Source organism: Marmota monax, unplaced genomic scaffold (genome assembly GCF_021218885.2).
Source record: "Marmota monax isolate L192 unplaced genomic scaffold, Marmota_monax_Labrador192_F-V1.1 WCK01_AAM20220418_F8-fsc00106, whole genome shotgun sequence".
Taxonomy (NCBI): Eukaryota; Metazoa; Chordata; class Mammalia; order Rodentia; family Sciuridae; genus Marmota; species Marmota monax.
Window position 1 is genome coordinate 10,173,485 of NW_026695218.1, and position 26,984 is coordinate 10,200,468.

At 40.1% G+C, this 26,984-nt stretch overlaps 1 protein-coding gene across 1 annotated transcript; it reads right to left on the reverse strand.

Annotated features, from left to right (window-relative positions):
• Window positions 1-1,261: 1,261 nt before the first annotated feature.
• On the reverse strand, window positions 1,262-26,984 carry Mxd1 (MAX dimerization protein 1). The gene is made up of 6 exons (XM_046432303.2): window positions 26,691-26,984; window positions 25,854-25,953; window positions 20,886-20,915; window positions 8,155-8,269; window positions 6,285-6,444; window positions 1,262-6,038 (listed from the first exon to the last, which is right to left on the reverse strand). Exons 1-6 carry the CDS (start codon window positions 26,761-26,763, stop codon window positions 5,851-5,853), a joined length of 666 nt encoding a protein of 221 aa, XP_046288259.1. The 5' UTR covers window positions 26,764-26,984; the 3' UTR covers window positions 1,262-5,850.

Below are 26,984 nucleotides of genomic sequence, written 5' to 3' on the forward strand. Positions count from 1 at the left end.
ACAGTGGGTGTTCAATTTTATTTGTTAAATGGATGAATAGAATGTAAACGAACCTCAGGTGTTAGTACAAGAGCTAGCATCTTATGGGGCCTTTCTCCTCTCAGTGGATTGTGTGATTCACGAGGACTCTCCCTCCGTGTGTTCCAGGGTGTCCCTCTTGCACCCACCCTGCCACCCCGAGGAGCTGGCCTTTTCCCAAACCTGCCTTGTGACACTCAGTGGTCTCTCCCAGTGATGCTTCTTCCCCAGTAAACACCCACTCTTTGTCCAGGGCCCAGCTCAAATGTACCACCTCTAATTTCTCAGGACTCTTTCCTATGCAGCTTGATTTCACAATGAATTGAAATGCATTAAATGAGGGGAATATGGTAGACTGCTCAAAAGATGAGGAATCTTGGTTGTCCCTGCAGTCCCAGCAAGCAGCCTGTGTCATCAGAGGCATTGGTCATGAAGACCAAGTTGGCCAAGAGTGAGGGACAGGGTGGAATGGGTACATGGGACATCACGGCCATGAGGAGGGTGGTCCTGTGACTAATTATGATCAACAAATGGGCTCAGCTGAAGCCGTACCATCTAAACTCTCATCACAGGGCCGCTGGGCACAGTGGTACACATCTGTAATCAGAGAGGCTCAGGAGGCTGAGGCAGGAGGATTGAGAGTTCAAAGCCAGCCTCAGCAAAAGCGAGGCACTGGGCTGGGGTTATGGCTCAGTGGTAGAGCACTCGCCTGGCACATGTGAGGCTTTGGGTTCAATCCTCAGCACCACATAAAATTAAATTAAATAAATAAATAAAGGTATTTTAAAAAATGAATGACATAGTATAATTTAAAAAAAAAAGCAAGGCACTAAGCAACTCAGTCAGAACCTGTCTCTAAATAAAATATAAAAAAGGGCTGGGGTGGGGGTTGGGGATTGTGGTTCAGTGGTAGAGTGCTTGCCTTGCACGTATGAGGCACTGGATTAAATCCTCAGCACCAGATAAAAGAATAAATAAATAAAATGATGTTATTTAATTTTAAAAAAAAGGGCTGGGGATGAGGCTTAGTGGTAAAGTGTCTTGGGTTCAATCATGGTTCAAAAAAAAAAAAAAGTAATAAATGATCATCACAGAATCCAAGTTCTGAAAACTTTGGGCCATGAGGAATTTGCCATGAAATTAAAAAGAAAAAACGAATTTGCTTAACTCAGTCCTGTAAGTAAAAACCATGCCAGGGGAAACCAGGATACAAACACTGGAAAGATAGGAAGACCAGCATCTCTTTAATAATGAAATAATTTATTTGTTAACAGTTGAACAATACAGAAGTTTACATATACACAGCAAAGATTCTCTAAAACATGTAATTGTTTCTAAAAATGCATGTGCTAACTGTAATAAAAAGCACCATTCTCTATGGTCTTGACACGGGATTTACATTGGCGTCTTATTTACATAAAGAAATAAACATCTGGAAACAGAATTTCCCATCCTTTCATTGGCTACTCCCCTGTTTAGGCTGTGTTTACCTTTAGGAAGGTGCCCCCACCCCCAACTGATGGTTAACAGCAATATTTCAAGAGCACCAATTCTAGAGACAGGGGGTAAAGGCAGTTTGGTTCTCAGGTAAAAGCTAAAATGAAGGAGGCCCCCTTCAACCCATCACCCCCTCAGGTAGGATAAGAAATCAAAATTAAAAATCTAAATCAATTTTAGAATTGGGTGCCTTACAAATTCTCATTTTATGATTTTGAGAGAGAAGACAAACATACTCAATTTCTTCAGCCATTCAATAGCTGAATCTAGCAGTGCCAATTATTGCTTCTTCCAGAAGAACACAGTATAAGAAAATCGGGTAACAAATATTGATAATGAAAAATATCATGATAAGTCACATATTGTACCCACCCACCCCAACCCCACTATCTTTGAACACAAAATATCCTCCGGTCTACAGAGATCTGAAGGTGTAGAGTGAGGAAAACCACCTCATGGGAAAGGGACTTGGGTTGTCTTCTCCCAGGAAGGATTCTTAAGTCAGGAGTAGCCAGCTACCAAAACATAATGCATCAGAGTCAGACAGAAAAAGGACAGATGGACATGCAGAAAACTGCCTTTCAGGCTCTTACTACCTGGTGTTCAACACGCAGGGAAGGTAAAGAGGGGAAGACGAAGAAATCTGGGGGACACAAGTAAAGAAGAAACAGAAAAGACCAAGATTCGATGAAAGTGGTATTCTTGCCAGTACAGTATGGAATAAAAACCTAAATAATAATGCGTGTGTGTGTATATATAATATATATGCTTTTCAAAAATAAGTTTTCTCTTTAAAGGATGAGGAAGAAGGCAAGAGGAAAAAAGTCCACAAAATCCATTCTCAAGCCCCAGGATATTGCTAAGAGGTTATTTTGAGCATCACATCTCACCTAGTTTACATATATATATTTTTTTCAGACCCCAGGATTTGTTCTTGGCCACTCCAGAGACAAGAGAGAGAGGCCCATAGGAAACCCAGGGAGAGACGTTTGTTTCTTTTGAAAAAGTAGAGCTTAAAGGAAAATGCCCACCTTAAAGAACAACACAACAGCCACCACTCAAGTGGCCCATTTGCAGGGCCAGGTCCTACTTAATGCTCAAGTTTGAATTGAAGATGGAATTGTTTTAGTCTTGGGTTGACAGGGAGACTCTAGGGTCTGCTCAAAAATGTGATGCTCTTTGAATCGCTAAACTAGCATCAAGTCTGTGAGTAGAGAAAGGAGCCAGCAGTTTCTATCAGCACCTTGAAGAGTTCAAGATCTCTGCTAAGCAAAAGAAAACCGCAAGCAAAACACCCTGGGTGCTCAGCCCACCATTCAATGCCAACAAGGGATGGAAAGCTGGGTTTTTAGGGAATGTTAACAGAAGCACACGTATATATATTTTTCATGGCATGAAATTAAATCAGATGATGTTCTCTTCTTTTCCCATATGCATTACGATAGTATCAATAAGAGTGCAGTTTAGATTTCTTTTTAGTTTTTTTTAAAAAGAACTTTCACATAAAAATATGCATGTGCCTATATTTATACATATCTATATTTACGTACAATTGTCAACGTCTTAAAGGCTGGGGTTTATATCTTTGCTTGTCTCCTCCCCCCATCGACCCTAATAGAAAGGTTTTCATTTTGCTTAAAAAAACGAAACAATCAAAAAGACTCTATAGCTCTTAGCAGTCACGCTGGTGGATCAGTGAACGAGAGAGGACAGATTGGCGAATCACGGCTGCAGTTCAGCCACATGGGGAAGGGGATTAGCTGCCTTGGGCTGAGTTTGCTGGTCCTGAAGGTTACAGTTTTGGTTAGAGAGAAAAGCCTGTCTAGCATGCTGACTCGGTCTACCTTGAACTTTGAAAGTAATGTCTAACCCTGGTGTCAGTTTTTCACAAGTGCATTAAAAATATAGAGATCTACACTTAGATGCAATCAAATTGAAAAGGACCAGACAAACAGTGCAAAGGTCAAATAATTACTGTTTTATATTGGGACAGTACATTTCATATTTCAACCAAAAGACAAAAATGCAGTTTAACTCAAAGGCACAACAATTAAAACACAGAAAATAATGGCATCTCTCAGATGCCTTATTTCTAAATTAAACAAACAAGTACACAAATTCTGTTCCCTTCCCTCCCCCAATGCAAGCCCACAAGCTTTTCCAAAGTCTTGAGTTTTCAATGCCACGTGGCATCCATCAGCATTGTGGACTTGTGAGGCGCTTGGATGTAGCAATCATACAAAATGCTTGAGAGGTCTAGCGAATGGCATTCGAAAGGGACCTCAAAGTGCAGATATATCTTTTCAAACATGTTACAGGCTGAGCTGGCTCTTTGAACACTACCACTCTGCTTAAATTCAGGAAGCAGGCTTTAAAAATGCAAAAGGCATACAAGTTGTATTTCAGTGCAAATCTTCAGCTGGTAATTGGAAAAGATTCCAACCAATAAAAAAAAAAAAAAATCCTTTGTATTATCTGCCCCTCCCCCCACCCAAAGCCGAAATGAAGAAAAAGCAGAACAAAACCAAAACAGAATTATTATAGATGACTTTGGAATCATTTAGGAGTCCACTACTTCCAATTAAAGACATTTTTTAAAAAATACATTAACAAATCATTAAAAAAAAAAAAAAAAAAAGAAAACCCACAAAAGTGATCTTGCTTCGTTTAGGCTGCTCTTCATGTAGAGAATGAGCTCCTGTATGGAGTGCATTTGAACTTGACTTGACTTGTGTGAAAGTGGAGGCGCTGGATGAGCTGTGAGGCTGTGATGCGCTAGTGACCGCAGCCCAGCAGGGCAGTGTGGGATGGCTGCCCGTTGCTGAGTCAGCCACTGAGCCCTTAGGTCGCGGTACATCTGTGGATTTTAGGAATGTCCCATCACTTTGTGACACACACTCTGCTGCAGCGTCACAGATTTTACAAATGGTTCAACTTCAATGAAAAAGATTCACTAGAGGCTGAAAACATTAAGACCTCAAAGATATGAATGCAAAAATATTCAGGGGAATGAACCAAATTTGTAGATACCTACATACAAAGTTTCTAGAACATCTATAAAAGCACAGTCATAAGAATTTATTTTCCATTACATTAGTTTATATAAAATGAATAAATAGTATTTATAGATTTAATGTGTCTTATGTACATATACATGTGCTCTGTTTTAGCTTAAATAAAAATGCTACAAAGTGGGAGACCACTTAAGGGAGAAATCATAACCAAAGAGAAAAATCAGCCTTTTAAACTATCAACCCAAAAGCCTCCATAAAGAAGTTTCTGGGTGTGTCCAAAAAGAATCCATTAGGAGAGGAGTTCTAGTAACACTGTACAGCCCCTCCATCCACCTGCGACTCAGAGAGTAGAAATGCGGACTTTCCTCTCACTGATGATGGCCACTAGCTCAGCTAGGGCCAAAGCTCAGTTATTGCTGAAAGTTAAATAGGAAAATAGATTAGACTTGGACCAAATGTCACTTATTTGGGGTGGGGGGGAAAAGAGGCATAATCACTTTTGTGAAGTGGGAAATGGAGATCTCATTTATCTCTGAGGTAGGAAAAAAAAATGTTCCAGAGACAAGTAGCATAACAAACTTGGAGGGGAAATGTGCCTTGAGACAGCAGTACACAGCGAGGTCCAAGGACAGCGCACACAGAGATCGTACCGTTGTGTTTGTGGGAACAAACAACGATGGAACTTTCCTAAGCTGTGCGACCCAAAGACACGCTGCCAAGGTGTCCGTTCTAAAGTGAGAAATACTGCTCCCATCCACACGCGGCGGCGGTCGGGGATCAGCAAGGTGTGTGTGGAGGGTGTTTTCTGGAGGTATTCCTGACTTCCTCACGGGGTGAGGTCCACGGTTAAGTGCTCTTAAATCCTGCTTTCAAAGCTTACTTTGGAGTTCTGAGATCAGGATCTCAACTTTAAAAGTCTGTTTCCTTCGGTTTCCTAAGCACAAGACACACTCGGACATTTCTCCTAGGCAAGTAACATAGTAAGCCAGAAAACTTTAAGAAAGGTCTGGTCAGCTACTGAGGACAGTAAAGAAGAGGGGAAGTTGCTGAGATGTGAAAATTGCTTAAGAATTCTTGGGTGCTTCGAATTGATTGGAATGTACAGTCTCTCAGAGACGAATTTTTATGGAGAGAGAGAAGCTAGTGGATGCAATCAGAAACCCACAATCCTACGCACTTCCTCGAAAACTTTTACAAAGCTGATTTTGGTAAAGGTGGTACACTGAAGTTTACGTGCAAGGGCGGCGTGGGCAGGTCCAATACACTACCTAATCGATCCGACAGGGAGAACCACCAGGGAGGCAGCCCAGCGACCACTCTCTTAGAGCCCGAGACACGTCTTATGACTGTCCTGGAGCTTTGTTCTCTTGATGCCGGAGCTGGAGTAGCCCTCGTCACTGCCGAGGCTCTGCATGCTGCCCCGCTCGTCAGAATCACTCACACTGCTGCTGCTCCAGTCCAGGTCCCCTGTGAGATAGTCTGTGCTTTCCACGTCGACATCGATTTCTTCTGCAGGGCACGTGTGAGAGATGCACGTGTTAGTGAAGTCAATCTGCAGAAAATCCAGGCTGAAAACCAGACCACCCCCAACCAACCCTTCTTTGGACCCTGCGACCTGATAGGAGAGGGGGTGACTCCTGCAGTCGCCCTACTCTATCTACTTCCCTAAGTCACAAGCAATTCCATCTTCCCTATCAAGCCTCCCCTGAGCAGCGCTGTTCCCTGGCTGGCAGGTGGAGGAGGGAGGACACTTACCCCTGTCAGAGTCTGAGCGCTCCGAGGACACTGTGGAGCCGGTGCTGTCCATCCGCATCCTCTCAATGCCCAGCTTCTCCAGCTGCCTCTTCAGGTGTCGCTGCTCGCGCTGAAGTTGATCTATTTGGTGAACAGCTTTTCTGTCACAATCTTCAAGTTTCTGCAAGTCAAGGGGTAGTTGGTAGAGCCCGCAGGGAATTTCTGAATCAGCAGTAACCCTGCATCTTTTCTTCCAACAGTGATATGTGCCAGCTGTCCCTAGGAGCCATTTGGCATGTCACTTGTCAAGCGCCTCTTTGAGACAGGAGGGCGCTGGTCAGGGACTGTGGCTTCATCTAACTCCTTCAGCTCCGACAGTGCTGGCACAATGTGGGCACTGGTCTGTCACGGGGAGGCTGAGCTCCAACATGCTGGCATCCCATACCCCTCAACCTGGCCTCCCTGGGCTGCAGCGATCCTTTGAATACCTCATCTTTCTGAATAGAAAATTGCACATGATGGGAGCTAAAGAAACACACTTCTATTTAAAATTATGTTTATTCAAGAACATGTCCCAATTACATAAGCACTTTTTTTTGTGTCATGCCCAATCTCAATTAACTTCTGTTTGTTAGCAGGCAATAACAGTTCCCTTTGGAGTCTTGATTCCAAATTGTCCAACAGAAGAGCTTATAAGACACATTTCCATAGATAACTTATTTTTATAAATCTGCCCCCTAGCTTCTCATATTCTTCAGATAATTAAGAGAAGTGTTTAATTGTAGCTGTTTGGCTTTAAATAGAGGTTCTTTTCCTCGCAGAATTGTCATGCATGCAGACTACTAACCAAAATTAAAGTGATATCTATCCAATCAAGATATGACTATAAAAACATGCCAAGCATTGATTTTGGCTATGGCTTTCAGAAGTTTGAACATATCTCAAGCTGGTCACTGAAGGGGGCCTCTGGGTTAGACACTGAGTTGCTGGGGACATAAGGTGGACACAAAGGCCTAGTTCCTCTCTTGTGGACTCTGCAGTTTAATAATGGGGACACCCACTAGTCACACAAACCACTGCCAAATGTCTACTATGACAAGGGTTGAGAGAGACTGAGATGCCTAATGACAGCACCACCTGTCACAGGAAGGTGACGGAGTCAGGAAAGTCAGTGAAGTCTTCTCTGAGTAGGTGGATGTGGGCTGAGATCTGGAGAATGAGTGGAGGAGAGGGAGGATGTGCACCACAGAGGGAGCAGCATGTGCAATGGCCCTGTGGTAAGAAAACATGACAAGCGCAAGAGACTGGAAGAGGGCTGGAGAGAGGGACATCTGTGGCATGAGATGCTGCTGCATAGGCAGGGAGGTCGAGGTCAGGCGGAGCCTGGTGTGTGTTGGGGAGGTGGTGACACAGTTTGTCCTGAGTGACCCAAGAATTTAAAAAGAGGAATGTGTTGACTTGTGCTTTGGCAGGATTGTCCTCAGGAAGCATGGATAGCTGACTGGAGTGCAGGTGAGAGAGATGTAGGGAGATCCCACATCCTGATCCTGAAGGTTTTGTTGAAGTGTGTTAAGGTGAAGATGAAGGTAGACGAAGCTATGAAATAGTTAGGTCTTGGGGATGGTTTAGGTATACGGTCAAGGGACAGGAGCCACCCAAGGACCCCGAGTTTCTAGTTTATATAGTTGCAAGGAAAGCTGGATGGACCACTGAACTCTGGACGTGAGGAATACTCGGTTTGGACGTGTTGCACTGGAGATGTCTGTATTCAGGGTGGAGGAGTTCAGAGGACAGGACTGTCCTAGAGAGATGCCTTTGTTTGTCCCCGATAACAACAGATAAGCCCTTACTAGATAGGAAAAGACAAAGAGGCATCCCAAGACACACTTACCTTTATGTGCAATTTGGCTTTTGTTAATAAACTCAACGTAGTGTGTCGATTTGATTCGGGTCCCAGTGGCACCAACACCTTTAACTTCTCTAAGCACAAGCGAAGATGAGCCCGCCTACAAAAACAAGATTGCAGTAGCATGTGAGAATTTCATAGTGGGCTGGAAGATGCCCCAGGAAGAGTGCGTTCTTAAAGTGTACGAAGTTGCCCAGGCCCAGTGATGGCAAATGCTACCTCTTGCCAAATAAACTTGGTTTGCAGCCAGACAACTCTGGGAAAAAGCACTAAGAAGCAAAATCCAGGGTTTCAAAGTTAAATCTTTTTGTATTATAGAACAATCTATTTGTATTTAGAACATCCAAATCAGAAAATAATGATACGCCAAATGGAGAATCCTTTTAAACCCATACTTCTCTTTGTAAAAGACCCCTGTTCAAAACCACTAGAGTACCAGAACTGTATTAATGCTGCATTTACGTGCATCAATGAATGACATGTGTACCAATATTCACCAAGGCTTTATTTTTTCATTTGTTCTTTTTAGACATATATGACAGTAGAGTCAATTTTAACATATTATACTTGTATGGAGTATAACTTAAACTAATTAGGATCCCATTCTTGTGGTGGTAGGCTTTATTTGTAATAGCAAAGATGGCAACAACACAAATGACCACCATGGGGCACTGATTAAATACACTATGGCACATCACATGGTGGAGGACCTTGGAGAGAGAATGTGCTCCACGTACTGTGGGAAAGGTCTCTTCCCAGAACTGTTATGAAGTGAGGAAGAGCAAGACATCAAAGCATGAGCATGATATGCTATTTGTGTAAAACAGACAGTAAACAAGAATCTATATTCATGTTTCCTTTTAAGTTCATAAACTGGAATTATTTGTAAGAGACTAATGACTGGCTGGGTAGAGAGAAGACAAGGAATAGTTAGATAGATAAGGGAGGGAGAAAGGGAAATTTTTACTGAAACTTTTTTTTTTTTTTAACTCAGGGGCACTTGACCACTTAGCCAAGTCCCCAGTCCTATTTTGTATTTTATTTAGAGACAGGGTCTCACTGAGTTGCTTAGTGCCTTGCTTTAGCTGAGGCTGGCTTTGAACTCACAATCCTCCTGACTCAGCCTCCTGAACTGCTGGGATTATAGGCATGAGCCACCATGCCTGGCCTGAATAATTCTTTATACTTTTTGGTCTTTCAACCATGTAACCGTATTGCAATTCAAAAAGTTAATTTTGTTTTTAAATATGAAAAAAGGATGTCATTGCCTTTGCTATACTAACAAGCCAGTTGGACAGCTGAGCAGAATTGCTTCTTGTTCTGGAGCATAGACAACGGTGCAATGGGACGGAGTGGGAGAGAGACAGAGGTTGGATGAGAAGGAAGCAACACTACCCACTAAAGAGAATCTTTTATCACAGAATGACCAGGAAAACAAGAGTCCTCACAATTTTGGAAATTTACCCTTCATTGAAATTTTGATTTGGGCTATATTCTAGAATCAAGCAGATTCCATGAATGAAACAGCCAAGATTCCATGAGAGAAACAGCCAAGATTTGGAGTACCTGCTTAAGCCCATCACCTCCTTAGAGCTTTCCCAAGCCATCCCAGCACATGCAGATGCTGTACTTCCTGGGGGCCTACTGGTTACCACTACTCCCTGGGAAGTTCACTGATCTGCCCATGTCGTTTGGTATTTGCTTCCTAACCATTTGTTGCAAACTCCTTAGTAAGTTGGGTCTGCAGCTTAATCATTGCTGTGTAGGCACAGTGCCCCCAGCACACACAGGCTAAATAAATGTTTGCTGAGTGGCTTGTGTCATCTGTCCAACTAGACTTTAAGCTTCTAGAGGACAGAGTCCATCTCCACTACATCTTTGCACCTGCAGTTGTACTCAGTCTTACGCCTTCAGATAAATATGCATTTATCTAAGAATGTTAAATAAGAATGTAAGGAAGAATGTTACTATATTAGCAAAAGCTGAGAATACAGGTTTAAAAAAACACCCCAAAACCCTCAATAAACAGGCATGATACTGACCTAGGAAGGCAATTCACAACCTCTACCAGATGTGGGATATTCCCCAAAGGCAAATCTAGGAAGTTCTGGTTAGATGTTCTCCTGAGCCCCTGCCTCGTCTAGATCATGAGGAAATTTTCCTGGCTGCTCCAGGAGCCTCTAAACTTTGACAAGCTCGAGGAGAACAGCATTCATTTCTGAGCTGGGAAGACGTAAGGGCACAAATGCTTTATAGTATTTTATAAGACTTCTACTGGCTCTGAAAACCTGTCCTTGTGGAAGAGCCATAAGCAAAGACTCACATGAGCAGGTTGCTCCTCCCACTATTGCATGGGAAAAAAAATAAAGAAAAGTGGAAGCTGTGGATAAATTGTTCACCATGGACAACATTCCTCAAAAAGAGCCATGAAAATAGATCATGATTTCAGAAACACAATGAGGAAGTATAACTAGTCACTTCTGTAGTTACATATTTATTTTCACCAGCTTATTTCTTACTGTAAGGTTTGAAGACTGATTTTCAAATCAGGAGGAAAAGTTAAAAAATTAAAATTATATTTAGACATTTTTGAGCCTACTTGATATTTGCAATGACTACATGATTCACAACAGTATCATTTTAGTCTTTATGATGTGAGTTTAAATACAGATATGAGTATGTAAATTTTTTAGGAAGTTTGTCCACTGATAAAAATGTAATAAAGTCATCTTTCAATGCATTGTCATTTCTAGTTAGACAGCAGTATAGCCCAAAAAGCACTATTTTCACTACCCAAATGTGGGTTTCCAAGTGACACTTCCAGCGTGAACTAGTAATAAGACTTTCGACTAATCAAGCTGAGGGTAATACCTGTTCATTCAGGGTTTTCTGGCCCAGTTCTTAAAAAAAAAAAAAAATAGAACCAGAGTTATTTTGTAGAGATCCAAAGCCAACTTCTGTCTTTGTCAGGGTCTTCCTTGCCTTTCCCAACACCTTACTGCTCCAACCTGATGGCTGTCCTGCCCACATGCCACCACCTGCAGACACCTCCCCATGCCAGAACCTGGGCCAACCACAGAGGAGGGATATTAAACAGGCTCAGTTCCATCATACTGTAGTGAAATCCAACCCCTGCACCAGATAAAGAAACAAATGGACTCCTTGGTAACAGCTTCCAGTGAGGATTCTTACTTCAACTGAGACACACACACACACACACACACACACACACTCCCCCCATCATCCTGGAATCTGGAATCCTGTGGCTAATCCAAGGTACCCCACCGAACTCCCAGATCCAAAACAAGCAGAACCACCACCTATTTCAGCTCTTTCCTCTCAGTCTCTGTCCCATTTTGACCTAGGTCTAACTACCCTTGGGGAACTAGCAGGGGTTTTGCCACATACACTCAACAGCAAGCCACCCGATACCTCAATCTGACCCCTCCACTTGGATCTCCTCCCATAACATCTTCGTGGGATAGTCCTCCTGCTGCCAAGAGCTGCCTCCCAGCTCCCGGCCCCAGCAGAGGGGTGTTGTGCCAAACATTGGCTCCCTCCTGCCCTGAAAGCATGTTTTAATGCTGATCCATACTGCTTTGTACCTAGGTTATGAACTTTAACAAACTTCACCTGCTAATTCTTTAGAAAGATTACTTTGATTATTATATACAGGCTGATATAGTTCTGGTCTATAGGAACATAGGACCTGAGCCAGGGTCTGACATGGAGTGCTTTGTGCATGGCTGCAGTTATTCTTTCAATCCTAGTTTCCTCTCAAGAAGGGTAATTACTGTGCGCAAACAAACAATTACAGCGCTCTAACACTCCTCTTACAACCAACAGGGAACTCCAAGTGTGTCACGAGGTGGAAAGAGGCTATCTGATAAAACTCAGTTTGCTGAACTCTTCCTTAAAGAAAACAGTTCTCTTTTGTCATTAAAATATTTAATGAAAAAATTAAATCCTTTTTCTATGGAAATGCAGATATTGTTTATGCTAAAAGTATTACTTTTTTACATTTCAAAATCAGCAAATACTTTATAAAGTTAATAAATATAAAGGGAAAGATTGCTTTGTAGCCACACACCATGTAGAAGCAGGTGGAAAGGATTCCAAGGACAGGAGGGAAGCATCTGCCTCACTCCAGGAGAAGCTTCCTGAAGGGCCTGGGCCTCCCTCCCGCACCTCCACTGCAATGGCCACAGAAAGGTAAAGGGGCCAGTGTGCACTAGCCTGCAAAGTCAGGCACATACAGACAACTAAAAGCTCTCACAGTAAGAAGAAACTATAGCATATTTAGAAGCAAACAGTTGTAACAGTTTGGGAAGGATCTATGGGAAGAAAACAATAAAACATAGCTGAAGGACACAAGCAAATCTGAGTAAGTGGAAAAATAGCACATTCCTGGATATGAACCCTCAAAGTAAAAATGTCACTGTTTCCCAAGTTTGTCTACAAATTTAACACAATTCCAAGAAAACAAAATCTCAACAGTATTCTTTTTAATGCTGGAAAATTAGTTTAAACTTCATTTAGAAGAATAAATGTGTGAGACTGCCAAATTTTTTGAAAAAGAAGACTAATGAGGAGGAATGTGCTGTACCAGATATTAAATTATATTATAAAGCTTCAATAATTAAAAACAGCATAGGACTAATGCAAGAACAGACAGGCAAATCAAGTGAACAGAATAAAAGTCACCAGAAACAAACCTAAGAGTAGATATGAATTTAGCATATAAGGAAGATAACACTCCAGTTCCTTGGTAGGGGAAATGTTTGTTTGGAAAATGGCAAGGGAGTGGGGAGGTCAACATCAAAATAAATTCCAACAGATAAAAGATTTAAATATAAAATATAGTCACATGCCACTTGTCAGTCATGAAGGATGGAAAACCAAAAATCCAAGTGAAGGAAGTTATAACTGAAGGCAGCTCTGGTCTGACAGAAGGCACCTGGGCTATCCAGAGTGTGCCCTTAGACAACTCTGAATGAGCTCTTCTTATATTTTTGCCTCCAGATTTAAGCTTGAATCTATTCCTCTCTCTCTCTCAGGCTGGTAGATATATAACCTGGGGAACAGTTTTAACAAAAAAGAGTAATACTGTAGGAAGAGAATAGCTCCAGAATTTAGTATTCTATACCTAGGATTCTTCCTGACTTGGATGTAGTCAAGATTGAAAGTGCTATCAAATGAGGTGTCAATGTTCATCTACGCACATGTGTACATGTTTGGGGAAGCACTGTTATTGGTAATTACTTTTATTTATTGAAGGTGTAACTGAAATTACTCTCTCCCTCAGACTTTCACAGCAAAGTATAAGAGAAAAAAAGAATTATAAGGTCAAGGCAGAATGACAGTCAGTAAAGAGGGTAGATAAGTCATTAAGTTCATGGGTGGACATCTTGAAGTATATATTTGTTTCACACATTTCTCAAAGGATTACTATGTGCTACTACTTTCCCAAGTACTGGAATATATGCTGAATAAGACTAAGTCCCTGCCTTTGAGGTGCAAAAATTTAGTCACAGTGATCAAAGTAAATGAGTTACAGCAAAATGATTTATCTTGGCTACCATGAAAAATATCCCCTCTCACCTGAAGCTCTAGAACAGCCTCCTCTTTGCCCTCTACCAAATGTTTTTTCTCCTCCCTTATCTATAAGCATCTTGTTTAATTTACATTTCCCTCAAAGATTTTCAAGCTTTTGTAGTCTATCATACCCTTCTTCCCCTCCCCCCAAATAGATCATGTTCATTCATTCATTCATACACTGTGGACCTCTTATGTATCTAACTCATCTATTTTGTTCATTACCAAATAATGGAAGTGACTTTGTCTTCTATTTCTTGTTAACCCACTGGAGCCTAGAAATAATAATACATCTGTAGACACTGACATAAGAGTAGAATGTGATATCTTTGGTAGCCTTACCTAAGAAACATGATATATCTGACCTTCCTGAGTACTAGTTTTTCATTAAAATTGGGCCAAAGATTATTGTCCAAAAAGAAAGAACAGCTTATTTAACTCTGAGGTTTCATCATTTTATCTCTAACCTTGATGTTGGCACAGACTTAGCCAATTACTAGTGTCATAAATTCTATAGGATAATTAGAGGTCAAATAAAAATAATTTCAGATGTAGTTATGCGTAAGCTGCATAGTAAGAAAAAGAGGGGATTTAGTATAGGGTAAGAAGAAACAAGTCTTATTAAGGAATCAAAAATTAGTCCCTAAGAGTGAATAAGAGTCATAATAGATTTTGGGTTGAGAACAAAGCCTTAAAACAAAAAATCCAGATGAAGACAACAAATCATGCTTTGGGAGGTGGGGAAGTACTTTTCTTCTTTTTCTAAAATGATCCCTTGAGACATTATTTCTCCCTTGAGGGATAATGATTGTCAAATGCATCATTATTACTAACTTAATTGGAACCTGGAAGGTTCTGAAGATTCCTCACAACTGTGCTGACACATTTTTGTAGAAAATACAAAGGTAATAATATACTCAGTGAGTAATGTATAAATAATAACTCATGGTGGCTACATTTTGAAGAAATAAGATCACTTCTTTTTGGGGGTTGGGGACGGGTACCTGGGATTGAACTCAGGGCCACTCAACCACTGAGCCACATCCCCAGCCCTATTTTGTATTTTATTTAGAGACAGGGTCTCACTGAGTTGTTTTTGCTGAGGCTGGCTTTGAACTCATGATCCTCCTGCCTCTCAGCTCCCCCAAGTTGCTGGGATTACAGGCATGTGCCAGTGTGCCCGGCTAAGACTGCTTCTTTACTAATGTATACCTTGCTAAATTTCCTTTCCAGAACCTAATTTTTACTTTAATATTATAATTAGTATGGCTAGTTCTATCCCACTCTTTGACTATTAATTCCCTTGACAACAAATCAGGGAGTAGCCCCCAGTGCTCCAGTTAGGGGATTGGAAATTAGTAAAATAACCAGCATTGGTCTTTTCTCCAAGTGCTTCCAAGGGCAAATGCCATCTACACAAAAGGTATACTGCAGAAAAGAGACTCTAATGGTACAAATCTCCTCCACTTTGTTAGCACGGACTGGGATTTGCACACTGATCCCTATGCTGACCCTCTATAATGAATAGGCATGCCCTTACCCCATGTGGCGACAAATGTGGATTTGTTATGACATCCTAGATGAAACCTGAATGTGGTCAAGGGAGTTCAGAAGCAGTAAGAGTGGTGCAATACATACCACAACCCAGGTCCCATGCATAAGTCAGGCCCTCGGCCTTCCTATATGAGGAACATGGTCATTTGAAAAGTCAGAATGCCAAAGAAAGGACTACAGGGAACTGTGATAAATTAGAACATCCTGCCAGAAGAGACCTGACTGAAATGGTTTCTCATGCCAGACCAGATGTCACTGAAATCCTGTTTGACCAAATGGAAATAACAGCTTAGATCAGGCTGCTGAGTCTTCCCAACAGAGCACACACAAAAATCTTTTGTCATAGGGTCAGAAGACTCTGGCAGAGGTAACCTGTCTAGACCAGCTGCCTAATTCCAGCAAGGCCTGCATATGTACCATTCCAGAAAAGTGGGTGTCTACTATTAAAGGAGATGCCAGAGCCTTCTTTTGAAAGAGTCCATTCTAGCACTGCCTCCTGACCTGTTGGCTGCAACTTACATGTAATCACAGTCCCCATTTGCTGTAGGGTTTACTGAAAGGCATTTAGAGCAGAGTAATTCAAAGCTAAGAGAAAGAAACAGAAGAATTATCATCAATAAACAGGACAGAACAACTAAAGGTTAAAAGATTTCCTATACTCAAACAAGAATTGATTAGTTAACTTCAATGGGAACCCAACAGCAATATAAAAACATATAAACTCGGAATTAGCTTTTGCAAGAAATGTGGATGACCTACAAGGAAACAATGCAAAACTTTACTTGGACATGGTAAAGAGGTCTGAATAAATTAAGACTCACACCAAAGCCTGAGTGGAAAGACCTAATATGTAAACATAAACTTTTTAAAGATTAATTTATATTGGAACTGTGTGATTTTGATTTTTTTAAATCCTCAAAGAATTTGGGGGATGGGAACTGACAGTTTGGTTAAAAATTTGTCGGAAAAAATAAACTGGTAAAAAAAAATGGAAAAATTAAAAAAGGAAGGAAAATGAAAGCAAGAAGAGATTTGCTTTACTAGACTCTGAAATAAATAATGGAACCTCAATGATTAAAAATACTTTTATAAAGGCAAGGAAAAAGAGATGGATCAATGAATCAGTGGACTACAAGAACAAGTCTAGGGACAGACTTGGGCACACACAGCAGTTAAGTATACACCAGAGGCATCAACTTCAATCAGTGAGAGGAGACCGATTTCCTGAAGGTAAATGACAAACTGGACAATTATGTGAATTAAAAAAGGGGTGATATCTTCTATATATATCCTTTACATTATTGAATCTTTTTAAAATAAAAAGAGTTGGGCAGGGGATGTAGCTCAGTCATAGAACAATGGCCTAACATGTGTGAGGTCTTGGGTTTAATCCCCAGTACTGCAAAAAGAAGAGGGGGGGGGAGAGGGAGGGAGGGAGGGAGGGATAAACTCTATAGTATATAAAATTAGACAAAGGTTATTTAACAGCAACACATACTCACACACACATGAAAATTCTTCAACTGTGCTAGTAATACAAGAAATGCAAATTAAAACAAATTGCCTTTGTGTGTTTTTTGTTGCTGTTGTTTTTGACTTATCAAACTGATAAAAGTCTTAAGTTATAATATCAACTGTAAAGGCATAAGAAAAATACTGTCTGTAATTTGCCTGGTGGGCAACCTAATAATCAACATCTAAAATCATAAAAACCTGTATGCCATTAATTACACAGCTACAAATTTGTCCTATGGAAATAAAGATGATGTTGAACAGAGGTGTATCTACAAGTCAGTTTGAGGAAGCATTAGTTACATTGACAAAACACTGGGAAGAACCTACATTAGGGGAATGGTTATAGGAGTTACGACACAACCATATGACATAATACTGAGCATTTACTAAAAGTAATGCTGGAGATGGAGATTTAATGACAATGGAAAATGTCCATAAAGTAACTTGAAAAGAAACAAACTACAATTATTTAATATATAATCCTATGTTGATCTTAAAAATATACAAAAATCTAGATGGATGTGGAACAAATGTTACCAGTTGTTATCCCTGAGAGGCCTATTACAGATGATTTTTATGTTCTTTGTGCTTTTCTGAATTTTCTTATTTTTTTACACTAATCTATATTTTTAGAGTTATTTTCCAAAATAATTGGAAAGAAATATTTTGAAGTTATCTTAGTTTATTTCTGACAAAATTTTAGTTTTTAGTATTATTTTCTATATTTCTCAAATATTTTTACAAGATGAGTTTAAATAACAAAAAAGAAAAGGAAAGGAAACACCATGTATACCAACACAAGGGTGTTTCCTTAGGAGGTTTCACCCCCACTCCCCAATTAGTTACAATGCTGCAGGCCATGGGACAACAACAGGGCCAACAAACAGGACCTCGCTGGAGTGATATGGAAACAGCTCCCCATGGCAGGGCCTTGGTCGTTCCTGGGCTCAGTACTCCCAATGCCAACTACATGGCTGTAGGTACATAACCAATGCTTATTCTACTGAGTAGAAGATACCATCGCCACCATTCTAGATGTCTTCTTTTACCCTCCCACCGATACCAAGTTACTTAAAAGTCACAATGTTGAATCTAATATCCTCATAGTGGATCCTGATAACCTAGAGTAACACTAATTATTAAGAACCTCTAAGGTACCACAGAAAGGTTTCACCTAGCTACTTTTTTGCAATACTGGGGATTGAACCCAGGCCCTCACACATTCTAGGAAGGTGCTCTACCACTGAGCCACATCGGCTCACCCACAGAAAAGGCTTCTAAGAAGAAGTACAGTGAATTATACAATTTCCTAATTTTAGAACTTCTTATCATAAGTTGCTTTTTATTTTTTGAGAGCCCTGACAATCTTTTGTTTTGTTTTAAGGTAAAAAAAGGCTAACATGTATTAGCATTTAGCAGAGTAGTATTCTTTATAGGCATCAGCTACCAAAGCCAGGGAGATTATAAGAGTAGCTCTTTGATCTTAAAACTAAAAAACTCTTTTTTTAAAAAATTTTTTTAAAGAGAGATTAATATTTATTTTTTAGTTATCGGCAGACACATCGTCTTTGTTTGTATGTGGTGCTGAGGATCAAACCCGGGCCGCACGCATGCCAGGCGAGTGTGCTACCACTTGAGCCACATCCCAGCCCCCAAAAAAACTCTTAAGTATCTGCACAAACAAAGGAGAAAAGCCTGACAATTTTAAACTCCTTCCCTGAACTGCAGCAACCAATGCTTGGTTAAATTAAGTAAATTGAGTCCTTACTTTCTTCTCTTCTGTTCACATGCTCTAGACCAGTGAAATAATTATTAAGACCTTATAGGACCGAATTCCAAAAAGAAAGGAAAGTGGAGGGTGGGGGGGAAGACTAATCCTTTCACAAGTAAAAATTGGTCATATGGAAGCAATCTGAATTATAAGCAGCTAGCCCAATAATGACTTCAAATCCAGTTTTCTAGAATTTTTGCCTCCACAGAGTCCTGTGCATACTTCAATCACTTAGCATATTCATTGAAACAGTCCCTGCATGTTTCTCTTTAGACAAACCACACATTTCTCTGGGATGAGGACCTCACTGATTAGATGCCCTGGTATGAACTCACCTAATACCCAGTACACAGCCCAAGCTCTTGGGCCACAAGTAGACAGAAAATAAACACCCCTGAGTTTCTAAAATAAATGATGCCTTAACATTGTGTGGAATTCTTGCAGAGGTAAAAGGCACAAAGAGGTCTAGCTAGTCTAAGAGTCTTTACCTGAAAGGATGAAATTTTAGTAATTGTACAAATAAATGCCTAATTAAAAGGTTAGAGGAGAGAAGGAGAACTAGAAGCCTTCTCAGCAGAAATAGTCCCTCCCAGTTTACCCAGTTTGCTGCAAAGGCAGAAGAAAGGAGTAAATCTAAAGATGAGAAAGGAAAGCCACAGCTGCCCACCTTTCCAAAGATAATACCTTTGAGTTTCTAGTCCACAATGTATAAGTTCTAAGCACAAAGGAAACATGGTCTGTCACAATCGCAGAACAGCTAAGAGGGAAGAAGGGATGGGGAAAAATTACATGTACACTAAGGCACTCAACCAACATTGTACGCGTGTGTGTGCACACACACATAGAAGATATTGCAGTGAGGAAAGGCTAAATGTTCATCCTTTTCCAAGATCTTCCCTGGTAAGGGTCTAGTCTGCCCTTTTACTGATAAAATATCAATATCATTCAGATCCTGACTTTCAGAGTCAGACTCCTTTTTCAAAGAAGGTTTGCATGAAACAGTCACATGTATTTACAGAGCCATCGTTACACATTATCTTCTTGTTCATGCAGGGCACTGAGAAAGCCATTCAATTTGGATGGGTAGCCCACATTTCAAGTTGATGGGAGCTCAGAGACTAGAACAAGACTTGCTCGATGGTTCTCAGCCCTGGCTGCACATGAGAATCGCCTGGGGAGCTTTTGAAAAATACTAGTACAGAGTCTCAACCCAAACCAATTAAGTCAGAATTGCTAAGGATGAGGTCTGGGCATTTTTTTTTTTTAAAGCTCCACAAAAAAATGCCATTAATTGTTTTTCAGCATAGTAAAAAGCGAGTATCATTTTTTTTAAAGAGTCTTTACTAGAAATAGAAAATCTGCTTTACAATATTCCATGAAGAGGGATAGTTTTGATTATAGAAGATTGGCAAAAATGTTAATAATTACTGAAACTGGTGGTGGAGACACAAGACTTGATTACATTATTCACTCTACGTTTGTATATTTGAAATTTTCTATAATAAAAAGTTATTTTATAGAATCAGAAGAAATAAACATCTATTTTCTACCCCCATAAAATACACAAGTGTATGTATATGATGTATTTAACATGAAAAGATTTTTAAAAATGTTAAAATAAAAGCATTGCAAATGATGGTTACATGCAAGCAGAGTTGGGAACCACTAGGCTATGTCACTGACGGATGGGCAACTTCATTTGGAAAATAAAGAATTAAATAAACAGTAAGAGGCAATCAAGGTGAAAGAGAATCAACTCAGGCTTGTGGCACAATGGAGCCCAGTGAGGGCAGCAGGCCTTCTCTTGTTGGTCACTATCTCCAAATTTCCGCCATACACATATTTGCTTGAATTTTGAGAATCTTCATTCACAACTAAATTGCAAGTTTACACACATATATGTATACACAAGTGTGTATGTGTGTATACATGATTTAAGACAGCATTGCCAATTATATTCAGTAGTATGTACATTTTTAAAAATGTTATTTGTAGAAATATGGCCTAGGAATTAACATGCTATAGTCTGCGGGATAACTACATAAAGACATTTATTCCTCAGGAGTCCTCTGGGGCTGGGGACGGGTCAAGGGTATGGTCTTTGGAACTGTCAAGCTCTTCATCCATTCAAGATTTATGAGCAATGCTGCTTAAAGGGCCCTGAGTAAACTCTTAAATCAGGTGCCACCAATAGGAAGAGAGAAAAATAAAAGCAACCAAAAACTTGAATAGAAAGTGCATCAAAACACCCCACATTCCACCTCCCAAATCCCCAGCTCACCTATTCTTCTCCATTTCATTGTGAGTTGATCTGAAAGAGGAAACAATAAGATTATTCTTGTCTTAAAGGACTAAATTTCAACATCAAAACAATTATTTTAACTTCTTTCTGTCCAAAGTTGGTAAGATAAAAGAGAAAGGGAGAAAAATTCATGGGCTCCAAAGAAATTAGTCCATTTGGGAAGTTAGATAAATGTAAATATCTATAACAGAGTTCAAGGAGCAGTGACATTTCCTGGTACAAAAGTAATCCTTTTGAAGAAAGGAAAGAAAAGAGTCTATTTATACAAAGAGAAAAACAGCAGTGCAATGCAATGTGAATTTGGATTATATAATACCACAAAGCTTTCTTTAGGGTAAAACAGAGGAGGTGGCACCCCCACCCTACCCCTGCAGGTTTTTCTAGGGGTAGCATACACCAAAATTTAATTTAAGTTGTTTGACTATAGCTTACAGTTTTAAATAATAAAATAATCCTCCCCCAATCTTTTGTCTCCATGAATTAACAGCCTTCTGAAAGATGCTACTGTTGAATAGCTATCAAGTGATTTTAGGGAGGGGTTTCCAAAACTCAGCTTAACACAGAGATAATTGGCTAGTTAAAGCAGAAGTTAGGGTGGAATTCAAAGTTCAGTTTTGCCACTGATCAGTACTATAGACGATTTTAAAATTTTTATAATCCTATCCTTGATTAATTCTTCTGTAAAATGGGAATAAAAATTATTGCCAATAAACCACTGAAAAGCATGGATCAGTGAGGTAACAACTGCAAAATTAATGAGAAAGCTTTGGATAAAAGGTGGGGGGGGTGTAAAATTATATTTATTAGTGTGTTAATAGTTGACTTTGAAGATTAGATCTAGTTTAAGATTTTATGGAAAAGTTTCCACAAAGTCACAGGAAGTCAGTCAATGTGGCCCCTCTTTAGTGTCCTCATCCAATGCCTTCCTAACCAGTTATGAACTTGGCAACCTCCAGCCTTACAAAGGAGCTGAATCTTGACATTTCTTACTGAAATTTTCTGGAATCTAATCAGCTTAGGAGTTTATGCCATAGCTCAGGTCCTGGATTCTGTGGGGCCATAACTGGTGGCCTTACTGAGTCTAGGAGATAAAGTCTCCCAGCAACCATGGAGGAAGATTACCTTGAAGATGAGCAGTTACTCATTTACATTGGGAACTTCACCACCAAGTTCACCTGCACCACAGATGGGAGGCAGTGAAATTATATGTGTCTGGGTGAGCGAAGGGTGTTGTCTTGAAATGGGAAACTTCTAGGCCTGCACTAAAATTTCTCTTCTATGAGGCCCTTGGGAGATGAATTTTCATTTATGAGGAAAAAAGAAATGAGGATAACGATGGTATTTTAAGCTTTAGAATATTTACTTTCTAGGTAAATGATACATGGACCTCAAAACTTAAAGTTTTCAATTGATTTACTTGGCTATCCATCACCATTCATTAGGTACATTTTTCTAAGGTTTATTTCCTTCAATGACCAGCAGGATACCATAGTTACCAAGAAACCCAGCGTATGTTGCAAACCTTTGGCTTTAAATTATGTGGCATTTTACTTTTAAATGGGAATAAGAAATTGGAGACTTAACAGATTTTTTTTTTTTTTTTTAATATATGAAAGTAAATGACAACAGCTGGTTAAAATTTCCCTGTTTAGCTCTGGTCAAGGGCCATCAGTAAGTAGGTGGAAAGTAAGTCGAATAGGTTGAAAAGGGAGTAGAAAATAGCAGCCTGCACAGTACTCATATCCAACATTTCTGGATTCTTTAAAGAGATGTATATATATAGAGAGAGATTTATATAGTTATATAACATTGAATTTCCAAGAAAAACTTAAAAAAAAAAAACCAACAACATAAGAAGCACAACTCTTTCCAAACTCTGAACAGAGTCTTGGAAACTACAAATTTTACCTAATTACTTAAGAGTGTCGAAACATGGTGCTTTTTAAAGGGAGACGTCTACCTAATGGCTAGGTCATTGCTGAAGTGCATTTTATTTGCTAAAACTGAGTTAGTTATTAATAAAAAGTAACCATTTCAAAAGTGATTCAGAGATTGCTTGCTGCCTATTGATGGTTATGCATTTACATTTTTAATTAAAGCATTATAAGAATACATAGGTATCCCGTGTCAAAACTTTTCCATGTGATTATTGAAGATTTGGTAACTCTTGAATCACTGATATAGGTCAAATTTCAGATGAAAAGATAACTAAGTCAAACTACAGTGTGAAAAATGAGAAATGTCCTTGGGTTCAGAAAGACTCTTCTTGTCAGTTCAGCTATTTAGCAGGTTTTTTTTTTTGTTTGTTTTATGGTATTGGGGATTGAGCCCAAGAGCACCCTACCACTGAGCTACATCCCTAGCCCTTTTTACTTATTATTTTGAGGCAGGGTATCTCTAAATTGCCAAGGCTGTCCTTGAACTTGTGATCCTCCTGCCTTAGCCTCCTGAGTTGCTAGGATTACAGGTGTGTGCCACTGCACCTGCCAGCCTCTGTCATAAAAGAACTGAACTTCCTCTTCACATGACTGCTAAAACCTACTTTACTAATGTGACAAAACATATTTTGAAAAGCTCTAGAGTTGGGAATGGTGGCTCATGCCTATAATCCCAGCTACTCTAGAGGCGGAAGATTGCTTAAACCCAGGAGTAAGTAGGAGGCCAATCTAGGCAACCTAGTGAGATCTTGTCTCTTAAAAAATAAAACAATAATAAACTCTAGATTTCAATTATAAATAATTACTGATTTAAAAAATCAGTGGGCAAGGAAAAAAATATTTCATCTTCCCCTATTCCAGTAGTTTTTGGATGGTTCCCAAACAATCAATATTCAAATTTCATTTTTTTTACAAACAGCTTTTAAATAAACTGCATTTTCAGTTCCCAAGAAGTTTGACATAACAGTTAAATCTTATTTTTTTGTTGTTCAAGGACAAGTACTGCCTCAGACTCTATAAGCAAAGAGCACAGCATTTCAACCTGAATAACCAGGAATAAACTACTGTTCTGTAAACTAGCAGTATATTCTCCCCCGCCCTCATCTCAGTTCAAAATCCTGATCATATGTGGCCTTGAATATAAAGCTGATTCAAACCAAGGAGTCAAACTGTCTTCTCTGTTGAGATGACTTACTCCTCAGCTAAGGGACATTCTGACAGGTCATGAAAGAAGTGATCGCACTTAAATAAAACTACCTGTTCTTGCTTCATATGTTTGCTTGGTGCCATCTCCAGGTAAAATCATAGTCCCTCAGAGCTCCATATGCCACTTAATATAGTACATGAATTCCTTGTTAGTCAAATACATGGACAACTCTGATAGTCTTTTGTCTCTAAACATGGAAAGCAAACCAAACCCATTAATAGAAGAGATGAGTTTTTTTTTTTTTTTTTTTTAAATATCAGAAATTGTGGCCACTTTGTAGGAATAATGCTTGTTACTAAAAAGAATCCATTTCTTGGTTTAAAATTCTCAAATATCAGTTTTCTTTCCTAATCATCTTTTCTGGACCAAGCCATTTATCTTCAACAACATCTTCTTTTCTACTTTCCACTACTACTGAAAATCCCCCCACAATCTTTCTGTGAAACTTAGGAAAAAAAAAGTGTTAAGGTATTTAAGCATTAATAACATGGACAATAAAAGCAAAAGTAGACTATGCTTTTTCAAAAAAAATAAAATAAACTGAAAGGTTTCAAAGTTTTTTCAAACAAAAATTTAAAAGTTTAAACTGTAACAAAATGCAACACAGCTTAGTTGTTTTGATACCATGTGTAATCCAAGTCAATACTTACATCCTTCCTAAAAGGTTTTAGCCCATCCACAGAATCATTGGCTACAACCTTCAGGTTATATTTAAGATGGGAGGACAAGGAAAATCCACCAGGTAATTAGCAGGTTCATCCTTCATGTGCATCTTAGTCAAGAGCATGGCACAAAGGTGCTACTCACATCCTGTGATTCTACTAATACTAAGGACCAGGGGTGAACCAAGGCCAGACTAGGCAACAAGAACAAGTGAGTTTTAGGTTTAAGTGGGGCCTTTCCAGCCTTAAATGGTCTGTATTAAGCCACAGAGGCTACCCACATAGTTACTTGCAACAAGTTATTCATGAGAGTGAGAGAAGGATAAGGATTCTAAATTAGTGATGAAAATGTCAATGATTTTAATCTAGCAAGAAAGGTAAACTTGAATGAATCTAATAAAACAGAATTCCTAGCCAAATAATATTTTAAGGGAAAAGAGAAGGAAAAAGTGGTGAGAAGAATGATGGAGTATTTATATGTACCAGGAACTATGCTTAGGACTTTAATATACAATTTCACTGACCATTAATTAAATACTTTCCAGTGAAATTTATAGCTTTTAAGAACTATAAGGCAATTTGTGAGGCTAACACAAAAAGGTAACATATTAGTAGTTCAATACTATTTGTTCCTCCATCACTAGAGAGGTAGGCTTTAACCTCAATCATTCATCTTTGCCATTATAAATAGATGTGAAAAATTAGATTATCAGACAAACTACTGTGTGATACTTAATGTTTATAAAATCTTCATTATGAAAAGGAAAGTGAAAATGTCCAGCATTTTGATCTATAGAAAACTGGCTCTGAACTTGCAACTTCTGAAGGTGAAATATTGACATTATTGCTAATCTCACTTAAAGCTTTCACAAATTTTTGTTCAGCAAGGGGAAAAAAGCAAAATTTAAATTTAAAATAGCTCATAAAGAAATGCAAACATTTTTCTTTTTCTTTTCAGTCCTCTCAACTTAAACTGAAGGGCTGCTTCCTCAAATGTCTTAAGACCATGTGTGCAGTACTGAATCATGATCACCACTTAATGTATTTACAGGGTTATAATCACAACAGACAACTTACATTCTGCCATTTATATCACCTACAGTATAATCTAGATGAGAAAGAGAAATATTTACCAAATTACCTGCTACTGCTGTTATTCTTCTTGGATTTATTCCTCCGTTTTAAGGCATCTCTGTCCTTGTTATTGTATGGTAACATGGAGGCATAACCATGTTCAGCTTCTAGAAAACCGGAGGATCCAGTTAATGAATGAGCCTAGAACATTTAATACTCCATTCCTTTCACAGTTTCCCCCTTTTCATTTATTTATTTATCTTTAAAAGAATATTGTGGAAATAACTAAACAGAGCAAGGTGGAATTCTGAGAACAATGATTTTTTTTTTTTAATTATGTAAATACCCTTAGTTCCAAGCAGGTGTAAAAGAAGATTCCAGTTGCTCATTGTTGAGAAAGACACAGCAAGTGGCTTAAGCTCGCCGAGCTTTGGTCGCCCATTAGCAATGTCCAGCAGGTTGGTGTGGATTAAGTGGGAGCAACCTGAGGCGAAGGTGCGGGGCGAACCCCGACCCGGGGCCAGGCGAGACACTGCTCCTCGGCTTGGGAGACAGGGCGCCGGCCCACTTGGGGGCTGGCGGGCACCAGCGCAGGTGAGGTTAAATCAGAGGGGACTGGCTGAGAAGGCTCTGGGCAACCCTACTCGCAAGGGGGTGGGGAGGAGGTTGCGCCCAGGACCTGGGTGACAGCAGCTTCTTTCTCACCCCCATTCATTGCTTTTGGGGCAGCAGAGGCCTCCTTTCAGAGCGCGCGTGGGGAAAGCCGGAGGGGTTGAGAGCGCTCGCGGTCGCGCTCTCGGCGCCTCCAACCACCCCCGGAGAGGCTGGGCTCCCTGACCCACCGCCCCGTCCCTCAGGACCCCCGGCCCCGGCTCGGGCCAGACGCCTCCCAGTCCCCGTGCACCTCTCTCCCGCCGCTCCAGATAGTCGGCCGCCTCCAGCAGCATCTGGATGTTCATCCGAACCGCCGCCGCCATTCTGCACCGGGGGCCGGAGCCACGGGACCAACCCCCACTGCCCACAGGCTCGCCGCGGCCGCCGGACACCCGCGCCCCGCTGTGGACCCCGCGGAGCAGGGCTGAAGGAGCCACTGGCGAACACGCTCGCCGGGAGGGGGAGGGGGCCAGTGAGCTGGGCACCGCCGACACGGTGACAGAACCCGGAGCAGAGCAGCAGCCGCCACCGCCGCGGAGTGTTT

Bases quoted from the DNA above. Each gene is read 5' to 3' on its own strand.
- Mxd1 (XM_046432303.2), bottom strand. From the start codon at position 26,763: ATGGCGGCGGCGGTTCGGATGAACATCCAGATGCTGCTGGAGGCGGCC. The intron at 25,954-26,690 runs GTGCACGGGGAC...CCGGTTTTCTAG, and splicing joins TCTGGAGCGGCGGGAGAGAG to AAGCTGAACATGGTTATGCC. The intron at 20,916-25,853 runs GTAATTTGGTAA...TTCCTCTTTCAG, and splicing joins AAGAATAACAGCAGTAGCAG to ATCAACTCACAATGAAATGG.